We start from the raw sequence: 21,246 nt of genomic DNA, 5'->3' as shown, positions 1-21,246 counted from the left end.
ACACACCTCCCTGTTGGATTTGGCTTACAGGATGAATAGTACCAATGAAAGTAAGAGGACAACAGAGGAGAGTGGAGAAGTTGTGAAAGAGGGAAGGAGACAGTGGGACATTTTCTCCATGATGCACATGTCGCCGCAGTTTTTGTAAACATACTTTTGTGCACAAAGTAAAATATTACTTACACAACGTTTCCGTAACAGTTAACACGACAAACAACGTGGTGATCTCAATGTGAAAACAGGCATTAAACAGTGACTTACACCATCCACAAAATAAGGTCTAGCAGTAGACAACTCTGCTGTAGGCTATGCAGTGATTCTTCTTCCAATGCATAGAGTGTTTGCACTGCAAACTGAAACACATGAAAGAACGAAAAACCCCTTTTATTGATTGCGATCTCTCCTTAATGATGTAGACAGAGCTATCATGCTCTGATCTGTCTGAAACTTTTCCCAGTGATGCCAATGGTGCAGATAGACCCCCTCCCCCTTATTAATTTTGTTTCCAGAATACAGGAGCTCACCTCTGGTAAGTGATAAAGTGATGTCTGTATATACAAACGCATTTCGACATAGCCGATCTAGAAACCTAAAGGGTCCTTTGTGCAAATTCAAAATAAATATATCTGCAGATGTGACAGCCCACACAGGCTAAATTACTTCCCGTGAATTAGGATTTCATGCAGGCCTGAAAAATAATTATTTTTCCGATAGCCATAAAAAGTTTGCAACTAAATTTCAGTTCGTAGCAGCCTCCAAATAAGAATAAATGAACGGATGAATAAATGAACAGTCATGACTTAGTCTATATCAACGACAGAAAAGATCAAACCCAAACCACATTTAACAATCAGTGAGGTAATTCGTAAATGGCTATACTTCAAAATAACAGGCCTATTCGGAGAAAATAACTCGCTATAGTATCGAGCAAATTACCTCTTTCCACAAGTTTTTTTCTTTTGTTTTCTTTTATTTAAAAGGCAATGTCGACGTCGCTAAACTTTTCCCTGGTAACATCTGAGCCAAGTTTGTGTAATCTGTTATTTGCATACTTCACATTCACCGATAACGTGAAAATAAACAGGATATATGAAGCCTCATAAAATGGGTATCTAAAGTCCATTGTGCACCAGCGTGTAAAATCGCTGGAGACAAAAGACTGAAAATGGTGTCTCGGTGTCCCTTCCCGAGTCATTCGTATTGATCAGCAAACTTTTTTTTTTTTTTTTTATTCTCTTCCTCGCCCATCAGTGAGCCGCGGAAAATTTCAACCGCTTCTGCTTCTGTCTTTGGTTACAAAACCACACTCGTACCACATTTTTTTTCAGGTCCAACTTTTCAGCTATAGCTGCTATTTTCTCAGACGACGGTCGAGGTTGTACAGCGAAGTAAGCCTCCAAAGACCTCTTTTCTGGGGCTGCTATCGAGGTCCTCTTGCGTTTCTTTTCTCCTCCGTTGAAAATGTCAGGTTTGCTCATTTTTTCCCTTTGGGCCCCCTCGGCCTCTTCTAGCCAGGCCTGGAGGATGGGTTTGAGCGCAATCATGTTGTTGTGGGAGAGAGTTAAAGACTCGAATCGACAAATTGTACTTTGGCTCAGTGATCCAACGCCGGGGATTTTGAGATTAGCCAAAGCGCTGCCCACGTCCGCCTGTGTCACCCCCAGCTTGATCCTCCGCTGTTTGAAGCGCTCCGCGAAAGCCTCCAGCTCCCTTGGGTCTGTGTCCGAGTCATTAATGGAGGGAAGTCCGTTGTTTGTGAGCCCAGGGCCGCCTTGACCTCCCCCGTGATGGCCCGGTAAGAGCCCGTGGTGGGTGAGAGGTGAGTTCATGCTCATAGCTTGGTGGGAGAGGTGACCCAAACCGTGCATGTGAGAGTGCGGGTGAGCAGAGGTGGAGATGAGCCCACCACCGCCACCTCCGCCGCCACCGCCACCTCCGCCGCCCGCCACGTCGTGCGCACTGGACATTAAGCTGAGAGACGGCGAGCTGATGTGGTCCATAATGTCCGGTGGCTCCAGGTTCTGGTGGTGGTGGTGGTGATGGTGATGATGGTGGTGGGCTAGTGGCACGGTGGATGTCGACGAGCATGGCACCGTGCTCATCGTGTGGTAGGTGGCGTCGGGCTTGAACGGGTGCGTCTTGCCCTGGGACACGGCGATGTCCACGGCCGCCAAAGCCTCAGCCCGAGCCAGCAGCGTCTCATCCAGGCTTCAAGAATCTGGAAGGAACCTTGGCCCACAAAGTCAGGATCCAAATATCAGCCACTTATTGACCAATGTGACAAATAGCGACGGGGGTGGGGGGTGGGGAGAGGTTCAGCAGTCTGGGGAGAGGGAAAGGTGAGGAGATAAAGTGTACCACTGAATAATTCAGAATGAAAACACAGAGGAAATCGATCACAAGACCAAAATCTGATATTAATAGCAGATTACACTATAATGTTGGGTGGGTGGTGCATGTGTGTGTGACAGACATGAAGAGAGTTATGGAGGTGACTAATTTACTGCGTGCCATGTGGATCAAACTCACTTTGTGAACTCACTTGGGCTTTCACTTTATGACTTTTAAAATAACCATCTGCACTGAAGTGTAATGTTCACTGTGTTAGTTAGACACTTAAGAGTTGCTAAGTAATTAGCAGTACATTGGATTTATAATTGCCTATCATGGGCCTTTATTGGTCAATTACACCCTCAAATCAAGTGACTCAGCCAAATGTAGCAGCCTTATTATTACTCAATTAAAACAAATGCTCTCTGTGGTAGGGGGCTTGAGAGTGCAGGAGAGACAGGGATGGGTGGGGCGCTCCAGATCCCCAATATATCATCAGGTAATTAATATTTTCATTAACTCCCTCTCTGTTGAGCTGCGACCTGACTCTGATCGTTTCATTTCCCCTCCATGGGTTCGATACTGTAGTGGCGCCATAATTAGTTTGATTTATATCTAGCTCCTGTAATGAAGGAGATCGCTCGTTCCTTCCTCTTCCTTCTGCTGCAGCTCTGCCTGCACTCTTCTAATGTCCAATACGTAAGCCAGACTGGACATGGAAGCTATAGACCTTTGTGTATTGAGACAGCTCGTGAACAAGACGCATAGACATGGTTTATGAAAAATTCACACCGGGATCTTAGAGGACTGAGGACAAGCCTGTGTGTAACACGGCAAGGAAACATGGCTTATTAAAGATTGAAGCACACATGACGTACATATATGATTTTTTTTTCTTTTGGTCTCAAAGTTGAAATTCTTGATACTAGTACCCCCCAAAACAATAGGGATTAATAGAAAACATGATACTGGAAGCTATCAATGGCCTCATGAGGATTACATCTTTGTTGGTAATCTCAAATTGGTGCAAACTGTAAGATTTGGTTTATTAAAAAATATCTTTAAGGTTGCACATATCATATCATTTGTAGATAAATATAGAGGTCAATATCTGCAGCCATGATGTTTTTTGTGTGTAACGTATACAATGCAATCCATATGAGCTACAGGACTTCAGTGGCTTTACACTCAGCAGGGTACCACAGGAGAGCACATGAATGATTTCAGCATTAATAATGCTCCATTGATTATTGTTCTGCTGTTTAAAGGTGAATGGCAAAGCTTTCCGAGCAGCAGGGGAGAAAGAGACCTGTGTGTCTCAGGGAAGGCCTAATTTACATTTTGGAAAGTGCACCTTATTCCCGGGGGATCAGCCTATCATTTTCAGCCAATACTAACTCTGAACTTTCTTTGTTGTGAAAGACTCACCGGTCCTTTACACACAGGCTGCATTGTGGATGCTCAGCTATTTTTTTTCATGCAGCTAGTGTCCTGTTAAAAACACATGTCCGAATCCAGATTGTGAATTTGGATGAACTGGTTGCATGGATGGTAGTAAAATGCTAAGCATTAGGAGAATATTAAGAAATATTAATGCATTTTAATTATAATAGCCAGTTTGTTCCATTTTCTTCTATAAACTGCAGCGAAGCATGTTCGTTAGGAGGCCTGAGTTCAATAAGGCAGTAAGTTTCAAGGTTGGTTTTCCCTCTGTAGTCTGACTCCAGTTTTTTTTTTCTTTTTTTTGCTGAACACATAATTCCTGGGCATGATTGGACTGCAACCGATCTATGACCCATTTCAGAGGCAAGCTTCCTCTTTTAAAGAAAGGAGCAGAAAGCTCTTGCCAACAACTGCCCTCCAGCTAGCTCTGCATTAAGGTTATCTCAGTTTCAAGATTTTTAGAAAGGTAATCGTCAGCATAATACGCAGAGCTCAACACGTGAAAATGAAGCAACTTTCTCTTGATCCTACAGCGTTTGCTTCAGGAGACACAGCCTACAACATGGGTGTGGGTGTAAGTGTCAGTGAGAGTTCTTTGACTGACTGACTAAATGAATGAATGAATAAATATTAATTGGAATATAAACAGGCAAAATATCTAAACCACCTACATAATATTTGTGAGTCCCCCTTGTAACGACCTGTGGCAAGTTACCTATCAACCAAATATTATCAAGGACATTTTATTTGTGCTGTTGCTCTCCGGGATCAATATGTACCACCAAACAACTGATAAACGGCAATGACAGGAAACACTACGCGTTCTCTTCCCAGGTTTCATAAGAGCCAGAGCTAAGCGGGTGGAAACATAAAGATAATCTTCAGTGCCACATAAAAAGGAGCCAAATTAGCTAGCTAGCCAGACTGTCCATCTCAGCATCTCTCAGGCACATTTAGCGAGCACTGAATGCAGCTCTTTCTACCATTTCCCCTTACTCAATTATTGATGATAATTATCATGGCGTGCTTAGTCTGCACCATAACAATATATTCTTAACAAGAAACAAGTTTGTGGGCATTTTCTCAAATAATCTTTTTTCCTTATGAGCCACTCTTGTTGTTTTTTTTTCTTGTTTCCTTTTTTGCATGTGATCTTTTTTAGTGGCTACAAAGTCACATGATCAAATGAGGGGACACGATTAAGAAGCAAAGGTTGATAACATCAGGAAATTTGCATAAGGATTGCTCCGAGAAACCTGCAGTATGTTGATTAATTTAGTAAGTAAAAAAATAATGTAAGTATTATTTTGTCATAAATATCTACTTATTTATTTCCTTTGAAACAAGAAATGCATTTTTTTTTAGTAAATAAACAGAAAAAGAGTTAGGAATGAGGGATATCTGACAATAAAAATAAGAATTAAAAAAAAGACTTATCTTATTATGTCTTACAGGTTAATATTTTTTTAAAGACAAGCTTACCCAACCAATAGATTCACTGAAATCCCACCACAGGTTTGATACCTGTATATCGAAAGGTCACTGTAATGCTGAACATCACTGGCCTTGACAAGAAGACAAGGAAAGAGAGATGAAACTGCAAAAATGTAAAATATGTCACCCAACAAGCAGCATGCTCCATGTATGTAACCCTGTTCTACATAAGAACACAGACAAAAGTAGCACAAACTAAACAGCTTTCTCTCTCCTGATTATGATCTCGGCCTTTTTCTGTCCTCTATTTCCCCTTCCATTTCAGTGGAAGGCCCTAGCTTGCTTCTTCCAGCGCCGCAGGGCATGGAGCTAGCCGGCGGTGAGTTTCCATCAATTAGTGCACCCCTGCGGCCTCATGGCAGAACCCACCTTTGACTGCAGAGAGATATTGATTAGTTCAGCTGCACTGTCAGGTCTGGAGTGAGCAGGGCCGGGTGATCCAAGGCCTTCACCGGAGACAAGATCATGTCGAGTTTCTGACACATGTAAGCACACACATATAACACACAACCACATGCATGGCAAGGCAAGCATGTACACACACACACACACACACACACACACACACATACACACAAAACTATACACCCATACAAATGCAATGAAATGTGCTCTCTCAGATGACTGCAAGGTGAGAGAGAGGGAAGATAAGAGGAGAAGTCCACAACAGTTGCTTGTCAGAGAGTGTGATGGCTGAGAACTGACAAGTGCTTGTTAGTTTTTTTCTCATCCTGCTAGAGCTCCTATGAAAACAACAAGCTGGAGAGCCTCCAGACTCACAAAAAGATGAAATATCACCAGTAAAAACTATATGCTGTATATATCTATAAAAAAGCTCTTGAATACAGTTCTCACTCAAACAACAGTGCATTTATTTCATGTAAACTAGAGCTGGTGATGAAAAACACAACGTTGAGAGAGCTGAGCAACCGAAGGACACAAAGAAGAAACGTTTGTCTCTAATGCAATACAACATGCTGTGCTTCTATAAACAAATAGCAGTTTTACTTTTATAGTTATAATGGTAACATTATACATATGAAAAACAGCACATAAACAGGAATAGTAAGATCATTAACAAAAAAACCCCTATCTGACAGCTGGAGGCCTGATAAAATAGATCTGGATCTGCTTGTTATTAGATATATATAAAAAAAAACAAAACACCCAGCACGCCCCTGCGGGCGGTTTATCCTTCAAGCTCGGGTCCTCTACCAGAGGCCTGGGAGCTTGAGGGTCCTGCGCAGTATCTTAGCTGTTCCCAGGACTCTCTCTGAAAATCCCGATTGTTCCGATTCGACTCAGTGAGTCACCTATTATTACACTATGTGATTGATTGTGATCAAAAGTCATAATATAATATAGTATATATGTAGTTGTAGTTATAATTTTTTTATTATTATCTTTCTATATTTATATATATATTATATATACTTATATATTATATATATATATTATATTTATATAATATAATTTATATTATATTATTTAGTATCTTAAAATAAATAATTTTTACTTGCTCTTCAAATGCTGGCAAACTTTGCTCTTATTTTCAATGATGCAATCAACTGCAAATCCACAGGTATGACCTGTGGAAAGAATTCTTTTTGTATTCTACTTCTTGGCTGATAAACTTAAAAACTCCACTCTACTGAAGGAATCTCAAGGCCACAACACTGAAGATTTATTTGTACAGCTGGCACTTAAATCCAGCAGTAGCGTATTATTCCAGCTTATCACTTTGGCAGAACCAAGTACACTCCAGACTCAAATATGCATATACAGGATGTTCTGTGTTAAGTACAGACCAGATATGCATCCAGTAACAGTGACACATATAATAATAATAATAATAATAATAATAATAATAATAATAATAATAATAATAATAATAATAATAATAATAATAATAATATTTTGTCCAAGAGAACTGTAAGAGAACACTGAAGGCATGCTGCTTTCTTAAAGTACACAAAATATGCACGATTTATGATACCAACCTTGCTTAAGTCATTTTGTTTTACACAGATTTAGTTACTAAACTAAACTGAACTAAACAATCCTTTTGTGCAGCAGTAACAAACTATAGGATCAGGTAAGTGATGAATTTCTGAGTTGCTGTTGAACTTCGACATCTGTGGAACTGTCAAACACCAGTCGGTAGCTGCTGAGCGCACAAGTTCAGCAGCAAAGTGTTCGGGGGATCCAGGCAGACATCTTTTTTGCAACTACAGATATTACCTCCCTGGTGGCCTCAAAACAGAATGCAGTTTTAAAGCATGTCTGGATTTGTTTCACTTATAAAACTAGAAGCTACACCAATCTAAGGTTGAAATGGACTGAATTTAGCTCTCACCAATAAATAGCTTACATCTTGTTTTAAATCTATTTTTAAACCAAATCAGCATTCCATTAAAAAGTGTCATGAAATTTGAATGCACCTTTTAAACTAAGCTAGCTAAGCAGCTAGCTTTAACAGCTAACTACCAAAAAACGATCAATTTGTAGGAATATCATCCCGAGCACCCTCAAAAAGCTGAAAGGGTGTGAAAGCCACATTACTAAACTTAAGTCTTAAATCGCTTCACTTTATTTCAACATACAAATATAATGCATTAAGATTTCACGCAATATTTCAATGAAGTGGTGACTAAATGACCAAATTATACAGTCATAAAGAAAATATTAATGCACCCCCCTTTTACTAAACAAGAGCTGAACTAAGAGCTGCTAAAGGAACAGCTATAACCACTGTGACTAAATAAAACCTCCCACCTCGTCACAGAGAAAAAAACCACATGCTCTGAAGACATTCACTAGTTGCGCAGTGTAAATCTGCCCAGGACTGTTATTTACTGTCTGAGAACCCAGTCCTTCCAAACCTGAATGCGATGTAAAGCCTTTATCTGCAGCCGTCTTTCTGTGTTCCTTGTACACACACAACAGTGTTTAGAGCAAAGGGGTGATCACATAACTTCCTGTCTCCTTTCTGCTTTGTGGAAGCATGAAGTTACTGAACTGAACCCCCCCCTGCAGTTTTTTGCTCTCTGTTGGTTAAATAAGCCATTTCACCTTCTTTTCACCCCCCTCGATCTGCTCACACGAGCTGTCATTCCATTACGCTGAGATGTCGAGTGTTTCTGGGGTTTTTTCTGAGGCGAATTCTTATCCTTTACGTCAGTCAAGTATTGCACAACAGATATTAAACACTGTGCTTGTTAAGAATTCTTGGATTACGCTAGAATCCCTTTGAATATAACACATTCTACCGTTTAAAATGCAACAATGTTTACCACTAATATAGTCTTGGGAAATGCTGGAGTCACTGAATTATCTGACAATCTGCTGATTATGGTACTGCACATTTTTTTGGTCTATGAAACGTGGAAAAATAATGAAAGTTCAAGTGCTTCCATTTCAATTTATGTTCACATGAAACAAAAGATGGCTTGAAATGCTGCAGAGCAACATGTGACATAGATGTATGTCGCATTCCCATTAGATTAATATTAAATGAAAGCAAGTCAGTCAGCAAACAAATAAAGAGTTAGCGTCAAAAAATACTGAACATTTGAAGTAAGTTATTATTTATATCTGACTGAAGTGGTGCTGTAAATGAATTTTGGAACAGTTAACAAAAGATTTGCATTTTCTCAGTGATTTTTAAGTGATTACTTATATTTATAATTCAGCCATATATTTTCCTGACTGTTTTTCCAATGCAGTATTGCAGGGATGTGTGTATAATCATAGAAATTCAATCCTTAAATATTTCTTTCCTGTTCTTTCATAAATCACCATTCCTTTTTATTTATTATTGATCTGTCAAAGGAATAGCAAGTCATGAATGTCAAGTCAGTAGTAGGGATCATCTGGGCCGTCCGCCTGTAATTTGCACAATCTGGACGGCGTCATTTCTCTGCCAAAAATGTATATCCCTGCTCAAATTGAATGTGTCGCCTCATTGCTTCGTGGGCCAGCAGGGCAGAGGAATGGTCATAATTGAAGGGAGAATTAGCAAAACCTTAAATATATGGCAGGTGATATATCATTACCCATAGACTTGACCCTACCTGACCCCTTCCTACTCCCATGTGGTTTCCTGTTCAGGCTGGTGTGCGGTAGGCAAAGGGGGCCTCTGCTGCCTCTCAAGCAGCTAAATCAACAGCGTCTCGCCACAGCTTGCATTGGAGTGTTTTGCTTGAACGGTTTCATGAAAAACTAATCATCTGTTCATCATGGAGATCAAACATACACCGAATGCAATGATCAGGAAAAGCAATCTGATAATGCTTGAAGAGTCAGTAGTCCAGATATAATAATTTCCAGATTAAAAATGTCCCTCCCCTCCTCCTTATGGCTCATCCCTGGACCTCCTCTCAGCTTTTATGCCCTCATTGAAGTTCAAGCAAGACAGGAAAATTGTTATCATGTTTGTAATTGCTGCTCAATAGGCTGATGCGCAGCCACAGCCTATCTCCATTTCCTGAACATTTGTCAAAGAGCGATAACCAAACCTTATCAAGACTCATTTGTATTCTGTGTTCCTCTGAAAACACGCAACTAAAAAACTCCAATTCGATTTCATAATAATATTTTATTCCCAGAGTGCAAGTTAAATTTACTCTAACCTTAATAAAAGATTTTATAAGTTATACAGAAAAAAAAAGCGAACACTGTCTTTCAAGGAGCCCTATTGAAATTTCTAATATCGATATGTCGTCTTTGATCTCGTACCGTACCATTTTCAAGCTTCACATAAAGAATGCAGTAATTACAAGAGACGTTATTGACAATCAGACCACCCAGCCATGCACAGGTATCTATTTCCACTTTTAAAGGCGACATGTGAACAAATGTAGGGTCAAGGCAATCTTCCTCCTTCTCTAATAGCCTGCTAAAAAAATGGGATGAGAAAGTTTTACACTGACTGCAGAAAAGTTGTTTCAAGGAAACCATTTAAAGTTGGCCAGTATCAAGGTTCCCTAGAGATCAGAGGAGAAAAAAGATGATTTATTATGTACCGAGATTCTCTCAAGCTTAAAACAATTACCTGCAGATGCCCCATAAGCAAATAAAGTGAAAATAAATAGTAGCTGTGTAATGTTTGATTCACCCGCTGAACATAATAACATTTTGTCATTTCCACAAAGTGGACTGGAATGAAATTAGAGGTCCCTGTAGCCTGTAATGAAATGTGGTGTCTTGTGACTCTAATGCAGTTTGTCATCATTTGGATATATTAATGCTCTTCTTCAACTTTCGTTTGATTGATGAAGGCTCCAGTAATAAAGACAAGCAAAAACATCACAGGACTCTAGCTGCACACTGCTGTCCAGTCTGCATTATGAATTTTAAGAGACAAAGTATGAGTTGAACAGCTAAAATTAAATTTATAAACAAACCTGACATCTTCTGTAACTTGCAGGTGAAATGAACTTTTAATAAAAATGATAACAGAAAAGCTTTTGAGTTTGATTTTTTGATTTGTCATCGATTGGAGAAGAGTTATGGAGCAAAAAAAAAAAGAAAAAAAAGACAGAATGTGAAGTCAATTATTGACTTATTATAGTTTGGAATTATATTAAGTGAGACAAGCCAACATTTGCATTAAGATTTGTTATGTTATGCACAATTTTATTGCATGAGATGCAAACATTTAATTATGCTTTTCTTTGTTAAACAAAAACATGTTTTTCATTATAATTTATAACCAAAGAGAGTAGTTGAATCTAGTGAGTTTTTCGCTCTAGAGTAAAAATAGGATGACAAACTCTTTGTTGCTAGGAAAAAATACCTTTTTAATGTTTTGCTGTTGGAGACCAAACACCAGCAGTTGCTGTGACCAACCTCTGGACAGCTATTTTCAATCACAAGGTGACAGGCACAGGTGGACATGTCCTGTCTCTAAACAATCGTGGTTCAACTTGGGCTGGTGAAGCTTTGCAAATAATTGCTGTCTAATTTTTTTAAATGCAAACAAATTGCCAGCACTTTGCAATCAATCTGAGTCAGTCTGCACCAAGAAGCTCAACTTGTCTCTGGTGCATCTTGTTGCAATAGGGGGCCCGACTCAACTGGTTGCTAATTGGTTTTATTTTGATTAAATTCCTACAACACAATTAAGGGTTGTTACTTTATTTGTGGTGGGATGTCCAAATTTGTGTTGAAAATCTGTGGTGGTTTGATGGAAACAGATTTGGTGCAGACAACGACAGATATGTGGTATGTTTTTAAGTCTCCATATTATCACAGATTGCATGTAATTACAACTTGATCCCATTCAGTTCAAACTTATTGCAGATTGTCTCTTTGCACATCACTGTCTTGTTGCTTTGAAGACAGCACCTTAGTTGTCTGTGACGCAACCATTTCAAAGGTGAGATTGCAAATTTATGGCACATAAATTTGAAGTAATGTTGGACATGCCATGGTTTTCAACTGCTGTTTTCCTTAGTGTAAATGTAGATAAGCTAACAAATAAAAAGGATCCCGATAAACAACATTGAACTTGTGATTTCATCAGCACCGATGTGACACAGAAAATGTGGGTATAAAAACTCAAAATCTATAAAAGCAAGGAGCAACTCAGGAGCGAGCATCCAGCGTAAAAATCTTCCAAAACAAACATGCGGTGGGACCTACGTTGGTGACCTCTGTTGAATAAGAGAGCACCAGAAAATAGTGTCTATATTTTAAGCTTTGGATGAATGCAAAACACAAACAAAAACAAAGCAAAATTTAATTATTGATGTGATTGCTAGTAAATTCAACAATTCCCTTCTCAGTTGTCACAGTTTTAATTTACCACAGAACTATATGGGCTTTATCTTCCGAGGAAGCAGCTGGCAGGAACACTCTCTCCACTAGAGATGGGGTTCAAATGGACCGCTGGACAGCCCACTGGGACCAAGAAAGATAAAATACAGTTGATCCACAATGGAGTACACAGCTACAAATCCCCAAGGCTGCAGTATCACTCGCATTTCTATTGCATTACCCCTCATTACAAAAACACCACCTCAGGGCAAAACTAGAAGATACACATTGTAAACTTTATCTGTGCCCACATCTTATATAATAGTTTGCATTAAGTAGCCCTCTGGTGGCAATAGGTTGATTTATTTCCGCGGTGAGGCTTAAAAAAACACACAAATAAAGCTTGGTGTGTCTAATTTTACTGTCGCCCTTCAAAGCTGCGAGCAGAAAGGGAGGTCATTACTGGGTGACGGGGGAGGCGTCGGTTAATCTGTGAATAATGTCAAGGGTGAGGGTGGAGTGATGTGTGAGGGTGGGGTATTTAGGTGGAGAGATGCTTAGATTGTGTTGTCTGGCAGCTCATCTATATTTTATGCTGCCACTCAGACAAATGAAACAGGAGCCACCCGGAACAAGGGGGGACCCTCTGACACTTCAAAGGGAAGTCCTATGGGTGGTTTCTTATTGAAGCTAGGCCTGTACCAACCCAGACCCACATACATAACCCCCTCAACACATGCTGGGAAGCTGCTGGGGCCTCATTAACCCTTAAACAGGCTTGTGAGGGGTGTGACGTTCACAGGACTAATTACCTATCCAACTGACTGAGAGAAGTGCGCCTGCCCCGTCACACAAACACAAACACACACCACTAAGTGCTGGCGGAGTTTATGATAACAGTGGTAGATGCTCCAGAGTGTTTGCCCTAAATGAAAACCCTGATCCACTGTTTTTGTTTTTTTTTTGCGATGATTAGCAGTTTCAGAGCCTTGCTCCCCCTCCCCCTTCATACCCTGTCATACAATAGCAGTATTTCATGATTAGTGAAATCTGACAGTGATAATGAGGAGAACGGAAAGATGAAAGGGGAGGAAAGAGAAGGGACACAGGATGAGAGAAAAAGAGGCACATATCAAAGAAGGGACTAATTGAGGTAACACAGCAAGCCAAATCCACATCCCGATTTGCATAAAACAGTGCAGCTTCATTTGGCCATCTCTAACGACGCTAATGTCTTAACAAATTAATTTTGCTAATTAGGCACGCCCAGTGGAGCTCACCAGCAGATTAAGCAGATTAAACAAACAGATGCTGATTACCCATGGGCGGGCTGAGAGGTGCTTTTCTCTGGGTATTGTCGCCATGTTTCCTTGTGACTTCTGCGGCACCTCACTCAATAATACAGGTTTATACACCATGACATGTATGATACAGCAGCTCTCTACAGGAATGAGGAGTATGTTCAGACCGAGCATGTCATGTACCGCACACATCTTGAGTCATAAAATCTTCAGGCGTAACAGTGCAGCTAAAATATACACAAAATAACTGAATCCAATAAGATTCCTCCTGTAGGGAGATATAAGCGTGGATGTTGGACCATTTTTTTGACATAAATATTTAATTTAATGTAAGGCAAAAGTACTTGGCAGAGAGAGAGTGTGTGTGAGAGCAAGCAAGGCAGAGGAATTTTGAAAACAATGGTGGCACAGTCATTTCTGCTCTCGGTTTAACTGGATATTATTGGACAATAAACTAAAACACAAATCCTGTTGAACAGATTATGCAAATCTCGCTTTGCTTTGTTCTCTTTGAAATGTGTTCAGTTTCTTCCCATTGACACAAATTTAAATTCGACATCTTCACTGCACTTCTTTTGTGATTTTGTTTATTTTTGGTGCTCGTTTGCTGAACAAATTCCTCTTCTAATCATTTCTAATGTCTCCCAGAATGCCTCCTGCTGAGAAGTGGGAATTTGTTACATATAGTGTTCATGAAGACATGTGACAAACAGGAACCACCAAAGACAATATGTTATTTTGAAATTTTAAGGGAAGTGATCCAGATCTGCACCAGAGTTTAATGGGCTCTTCCACTGCACATGCTAAGCTTGGTACTTTTGCAAGTTTTCGGACAAACAAATGGACAAAAGGGTGCAAATCCACCCTTTATAAGGTCTGCTTAGCTTAACAATGTGTCTATTGTCCATGTGAAGAAAAAATAAATAAATTTTACTACTGGCGTAGAATACTAGGTGTATCCTGTCTATTATCCTATAACAGCTGGTATAGACTCCAGTCCCCACCAGCTTTAAGCTGGATAAGAAAACTGGTGCACGAATGGATAAATGTTTCAGGATATTTACATTATGTAGAAATCTACTTTTCACATTTCTGCTTCATTTCCACTTTCTAGTAGGCTTTTAATAAGAACAAACTAGAATAATCAAATAAATTTTGAGTTCATCTCAATTCATTTCTGTGTGTTGTCCAAACAACACAATGTAAGGAATATGGAAAGTAGATAAAACGCTGAATAAATCTGAATCAGTCTGGACTGTTGAGTTTTCATATTTTATATTCCCATATAAAGGCTGCCTGAATAAAAGAGTGGCTGCATGCTGAGTGCTGAGTATAATTTTGTTTAAAAGTCTCTAAATTTCTTAGAACTTCTGTTTAAAATCTAAGATTTTCTAGCTGCACTGAAAGTAAGTAGTGAAATGTGAATTTCTGTGCACCTAGATGGAAAAAGATTTGCATTTGCATCACAGTTAATTGCTGCAGTATCACACACTGTACATGTAATTGCCAACAACCTCATTCAGGCAAATTGTTTGCAGGCTGATAAAAAGTTGCTTTGAAGACCTCAACTGACTACGAGGGGTTGCAGACTTGATTCTGAAGCAGTGATATGAAAGGCAATGAGATTGCAATTGTGTCTATGTGTCTATGTAACTAGCTTCTTGTACTAGAATTCCAAAGGAATAACTATAGTATAATCCATCCATCCATTCATTTGGTGGAGCCTATCCCAGCTGTCACATGGTCATCTGTCTATCACAGAGCTATAATACATGAAAGCTGGAAAATGTCCTCTCTGACTTAGACTTTCATATTTGCAATGATACAAATCAGCATACAAATGTTATCAGGGTTTCATCTCACCAATATTTGCTGATCTCTACGTGACTCTAACTCTTGTACATTTTCTATTTTAGACAATACACATAAGATGGAAAGACATGGTCAGGTGCTTGACAAAAAAGTTGTAAATAACAGGCAGAGCACGTCTGGTTCTGAGTTATTAATTCTCAACAGTCTCCATGCAACAAACACATTCAACAAAACTGAACTCTGAGCGTTTGCCCCTTTGCTTCTAACTGTCAAAACAACACACTTTACCTTCACCAGCATATTATTACTCAGTGGCAGCCTGAGAGGAATGAAGTGCAGCTCGCAGGTGTAAAAAAGAAACTAAAAAAAAAAAAAAAAAATCTTCATCACACATCAAAACTTATATCATTTTTTCTGAGAATTTGAGCATAACATGTTCAGCATGATGATTTCTGAGCAATTGAGGGATTGTTATCTCTGCTGTCTTTTCTCCAAATTTTTATCCTCACCCTCACTGCTAGGTCCCAGCTCAAGTATCCCTGCACCAGTCCCCTGGTGGTGTGTTGTGTGACAGCTGCTGCCCTCTTTGGCAATGGTGAAATGAATAGATTATGAGCAGTAATTAGGTATACAGCAAAATCAATGTGCTCTGGGGCAAGACCTGGGGGTGGGGTAGGAGGTAGGGGTGTAGGGCAGAAGGCTGTGTGAGGGAGAGAGAGGGGGAGGAAGGAAGTAGCAGGGGGTGTCAGTGAGAAGCAATAGATGGGTAGAGAAAGGAGGGGTGAAGCATGCAAGGCAATGGGTTTGTCTGCTGTTCACAGAAGGTTTGTCAAAGAATATATTTTACCAATACTGGGCATACTGGCAACATTGTAGTCACTACGTGGATTTGCAAGGTTTTTGCAAAGAGTAAAAAAAAAACTAATTCAAATGTAAACAACAGTAGCAATTTATTATTAAAGTGAATAAACAAAGATGATAAAGATAAAATTAATTTACAGACATAAATGGGATTCTTCTAAAACCACACAGAGAAAAAGTCATGTAACTGAAGGAGACTACAGAGTTTTTTTTATCAAATGTTAAAACAAGAGCGAGACTGAAATTTGTGATATTGTCTTGAGAACATCAAAATAATGTCCCCCAATTTACCCCATTTCAATTTGATACGTATTTCTGAAGACGTGAACAATTTATCCATTTTTGACACATGTGACAATGGAAAGTCCTTCCCCCAAAATTCCTGACTCATGATATGGATCAATACTGACTCAAATATTCATCACTTGGTAAGCAGGGGCTAGTAAAATCTCGACAACTTTCATGCATATCTGCCCATCAGTCTTCCAATAACAAGAACACAGTGGTATGTGGTTAGCACCATTACCTCATAACAATATGGTCCTGGGTTTAAATCCACTGGTTGGTTGGGGCCTTTCTCTATGCTGGTTGTCGTCGGTTATTCTGACTTTCTTCGAAAGACATACGTGTTAGATTAACTGGTCTAAATTGGCCATTAGTCTGAAATGTTATCGGTGTCTCTCTGTCAATCCTTCAGTGGATGGGTGGCCTGTCCAGGGTATACCCAGCCTCTGACCCTTTGACTGACTGCTATTTGGCTTCACCCTACCTGTTGGATAAGTGGAAGAAAGAGGATGGATGGGCCATCAATAGCAGAGGTAACAGTAATATCAAGTACCCTGCAAAGAAATAGTAAATCAGTTTTAACACTAATGAATATTTTTGTGACTCCTGGTTATATAACATGTAGCCCAATGAAGAAAACTCAGTTCTATGCTAGTGTTACACAAAACCAGAACCATTATCTTTAGTCATACTGAACTGTGCTCATTGCAAAAATGTTCGAACTCACACTACAACACTGTCACATTGGAAGTCATTTTGGTCAACTGGTTAAAGAGTCTTCCTTTCAAACAACCTGCACAGCCAACAGTTTTTAAGAAGTGTAACTGCCAGCCCAATTAAGGGGTTAAACACAGCCTGCCAGTCTGTTCAGACTGACTAAAATCCACTTTCAGCTAAATCCACTTTCATTACTAAACCTGACTTAGCTGACTTAGATATAATAATATTGCCTCTGCTTCTTCTGTATATCAAGGGTGGAGTGCTGTAAAATGTCAAAAACGTCTTTGTTTAGCAGACTACAGTACCATCACTAAGAGAACCATAGCCAAAACTACAAATATGCAAATTAGAACAAATTGGAAATACTTTATATTATCAATATAAGTTTCTATCAATATTTTTGATAGAAACTTTAAAAACCCGAGGTGTGGAATATAACAGTTCTTCTTGTGTATGTCTGCTTACATCTTGCCATAAAGAGTGAAATAAAAACTTTAAAGCCAGGTGTTTTTAAAGGAACAGCAAAAGAAAAGGAACATGTTGCATAAAGAAGGAGGCTGGGATAAGAAAGAGGTGGTGGTGTAGGATGGTGCTATACTCTCCAAACCCTAAATATGTCCTCCAGTAATGTATCTTACTCCTTTTTAGTGGCAGAGGGCTGAATGACCTGCCTGTGATCTTCTCCATAATTAACATATGCTTGTTAGTCAAGGTTGGTTGGAAACTCTGCGACCCATACAAACACACACACACACACACACACACACACACACAAACACACACACAAAAAAACAAACAAAAACAAACACAAAAAAAAAAAAAAAAAAAAAAAATAAAGCTCTGCTTCTCACTTAGAGGCAAATGAGGCAGACACTGTGAGTTGTAAAACACCAAGCAAAAGAATAACAGCTATAAAGGCTCAGTTTACAAAGTAATCACGGTGTGTCAATCACTTTTAAGGACATTATCTTACATGTTAATTTCTGCAGTCTCTTTCATTTTCTTTGAGTTCAAATAACACTTATCAGCATCAGTGCCAAGGGTAAGTCTGATCAAATTTGCTCTGAAAATGACTCCAGACCACTTTAATAGGGTCATGAATATGAAGTGCTGATAGCGCATGTGTGGTATTTGTCCAATCTCTCCCAACCTCATTTGGACATAATGAAGACATGCCCCTACTTCTGATTATCCCCTCAATTTCCCAGGGCTCTTGACCTCTCAGTAAGAAGATAAATAGAATCTGTTTAACCTATCAGGATAACTGATGAGAATCACTGTGTATATAAGCTGAGTTATGCCAATTTATTCACCAATAGAAAATCCAAGACTTTATTTTTTTTTACATGATTATCACATTATCAAGTGTCTCTGCAGTTAGAGGCCTTTCTGTTAAATGTGAATTGAATGATTACTGACTTTGCTCAAGATCAAATCCAATATTTAGCATTTTATCTATCTATCTATCTATCTATCTATCTATCTATCTATCTATCTATCTATCTATCTATCTATCTATCTATCTATCTATCTATCTATCTATCTATCTATCTATCTATCTATCTATCTATCTATCTATCTATCTATCTATCTATCTATCTATCTATCTATCTATGGAACAAGAAGATATCATATTAAGATGACAGAAAGGCTGAGTGCTGAGTTATTGGTTACTGGTTGATGTTACTGGTTGATGCTAGCAACCTCAGGTAGCATAGTCCATAGACTATATAGATGCTCTACATGGAGCGACATACCTGCTAATTAGTGCCAAATGAAAAATGAAGCCACGGTGCCTGCCTTCCTTTTAGTGCCTTATAGTGGCAAGCTCCAAAAGTGAGTCAATTCCCGTAGTCTGTCATGTTAAAATGCCCAGTGTTACATCATTAAAAAGCATGTTTATAATCTAGTCGGGGGTGGAGGTTTATAACCAATCTATCTGCGTGCTGGGGTTATGGGCATAGCTGTTTTTATTGACATGAGGCAGCTTAAACATCTGCTAGGCCTCACTTCTGCTAACTGGAGTCACTAAGCTACATGTGTGATCCTTTAATAATCATCCGAGAAGTTTTTGAGAAGTGAAAATCTACTGTTTTATTAGCCTATTTTTATCACTGATTACAGATTATCTGTATCATTTCACTCATACACTTTATGGATGCAGCTTTATAATCTACCTGGCTAGCATTAGCTAAGCGATCACTATATCTATGAAAGCCATATGAAAAAAGTTTTCAGGGGACTTTATACACTCCTGTGAAAAACACAGTATACAGCCTCCTTTGGAAGTGATGCACATTGCAAATTTGATGTACAGCTAACACAGATTACCAAGACTCCACCAACTGTCTAGCACAGGGGTGGGGAATTACAGGACTCAAGGATCCTGCAAGTTTTAGATGTGTCCATGATCCAACACACCTGATTTAAATACCTAATTTCCTCCTCGGCATGTCATGAAGTTCTCCAGAGGCCTAGTGAGGAATTAATCATTTGATTCAGGCGTGTTGACCCAGGGTGAAATCTAAAACCTGCAGGACACCGGCCCTTGAGGCATGGAGTTTCCCCACCCCTGGTCTAGCATGGTGGTGGAGTGGTGACGATTTGTGCTTCCTTTGCAGCCACAGGACCTGGGCACCTAGCTGTCACCCAGCGAGTCCAGACCTCAGTCCAATTCAGATGCTTTAGAAGAGCTGTTCAGAAACAAACGCTTGTAAACCTCAATGAACGGAAACAACACTGTAAAGAAGAGTAGGTCAAAACTCTTCCACACTGATGTGAGAGACTGAAAAAGTCAAACGGCAAACTATTACTTTCAGTTATTACTACTAAAGGTTGTTTTACAAGTCAATGGATGGTGGAGTGTATTTAGTTTTTCACAAGGCTGCAGGTAGTCTTATGAAAATGTTCTTTTTCTCATTATTGCATCTATGCATTTACTTTGTAGTTTTTTATGTTTCAAAGGTGTTTCTCAACACATGAGGGAGTTGAAGTTGCAGAGAGATGTAAAGTTATCCATCTTGTGCATGAATATAATGTAGTGATATGAAGTTAACTACTGTATGATGAGTGATTATTCATGTTGCAATACGATAAATAAAGGCATTTTATATATGAATAATCTGGTATCTGCCCTGAACCAATTGGTTGACCTCTACTTTCAAACCCCAGCTTACTTCAAATGCTACACCTTACTCATGAAAAAGCGCAGATGAAAGAGTAAATGTTGCCATGGGTCAGAAAGAGGAAAACAAGAGGGAATAAACAGAGAAAAAGGAAGGAAAATGTTAACATCCATGTGTGGTTCTGCAGCCACAAGCGCAATTGTACTGTATGCATGTTTATATGCGTGTGCATGGGGTGGGGTGGGGGGTGTTGAGTGCTGTCTGGTTATGTAGAGGTGTCTCGTCTCTATGTATGTGTGTGTGTGTGTGTGTGTGTGTGTGTGCATTTGCTCTCAGAGCATCTCAGTGACATCAAAGCACTGTGCAAACTGAGCCCCTGGCAGCTCTTTAGAATCCCATCTCCCCTCTCTGTTTAAAGCAGGCTAGAGAGAAAAGACCCAAACTAATAAAAGAGGTGTTATTCAAAAGAGGAATAGACTGCTCAAATGTGTGTCATGTTTGTGTGTGCGCATGGCTCAGAGAGGCAGAGAGGAGGAAGGAATATATGGAAAAGACAGGAAAAGGAGTGTAAAAAGACGGAGGGATTACAGAGATAAATAGCAAAGTGAGGGTTATAGAGAGGAAAGGATAGAGGGCACAGGGAGTAAATAGAGGAAAAAACACAAAAGAAAAGAAGTCAGTGTTTTCACAAAGCCTTGCTCTTTTTGCACTGCTCTTCATAGCTCATTTCTCCTTGTGATACTGACACAAAAGGTGAAGTGACTGTTTGTATAATCAAACAAAGCACATGCCCAAAACTGTACATTTTACAGGCTTTGTTCGTGCCAAAGGTTGTACTGTGAGCTGAAAGCAATGGTTTTGTGCTTATAGAGAGAAGAAAGAGAAGAAAGCCAAAAAAAGAAAAAGAATTTCTCCTGATTTTTAGGTTTCATATCCAAAACATCTCAGGGAAATCAAGTGCATTCCTTCACTGAGTGCAGTATCACCAGTTCCTGTTGGTTGGTGTCTTTATCATTTAACCTTTCTTTTAATGGCTGCCAATCATTTGCATAACCTTGCACGAGTTTCCTGAAAAAAAGAAGAAGAGCTGAGCATGTTCTCTTTTCTTCTTTTAG

General features: G+C 39.4%; 1 protein-coding gene across 1 annotated transcript in view; it reads right to left on the bottom strand.

The window, feature by feature from the left end:
- Positions 1-1,239: 1,239 nt before the first annotated feature.
- The window catches only part of LOC121815373 (POU domain, class 4, transcription factor 1-like), a 53,679-nt gene continuing 33,672 nt past the window's right edge, over positions 1,240-21,246 (bottom strand). Inside the window, exon 3 of the mRNA XM_042226093.1 lies at positions 1,240-2,208. Within this exon, the coding sequence (XP_042082027.1) occupies positions 1,248-2,208 (961 nt within the window). The 3' untranslated portion in view covers positions 1,240-1,247. The remainder of the gene's footprint in view (positions 2,209-21,246) is intronic.

Source organism: Haplochromis burtoni, unplaced genomic scaffold (assembly GCF_018398535.1).
Source record: "Haplochromis burtoni strain Fernald_Lab_line unplaced genomic scaffold, NCSU_Asbu1 Contig_195, whole genome shotgun sequence".
Taxonomy (NCBI): Eukaryota; Metazoa; Chordata; class Actinopteri; order Cichliformes; family Cichlidae; genus Haplochromis; species Haplochromis burtoni.
The sequence above is the reverse complement of the archived record's forward strand: the minus strand, read 5'-3'. Positions and strand labels throughout refer to the sequence as shown.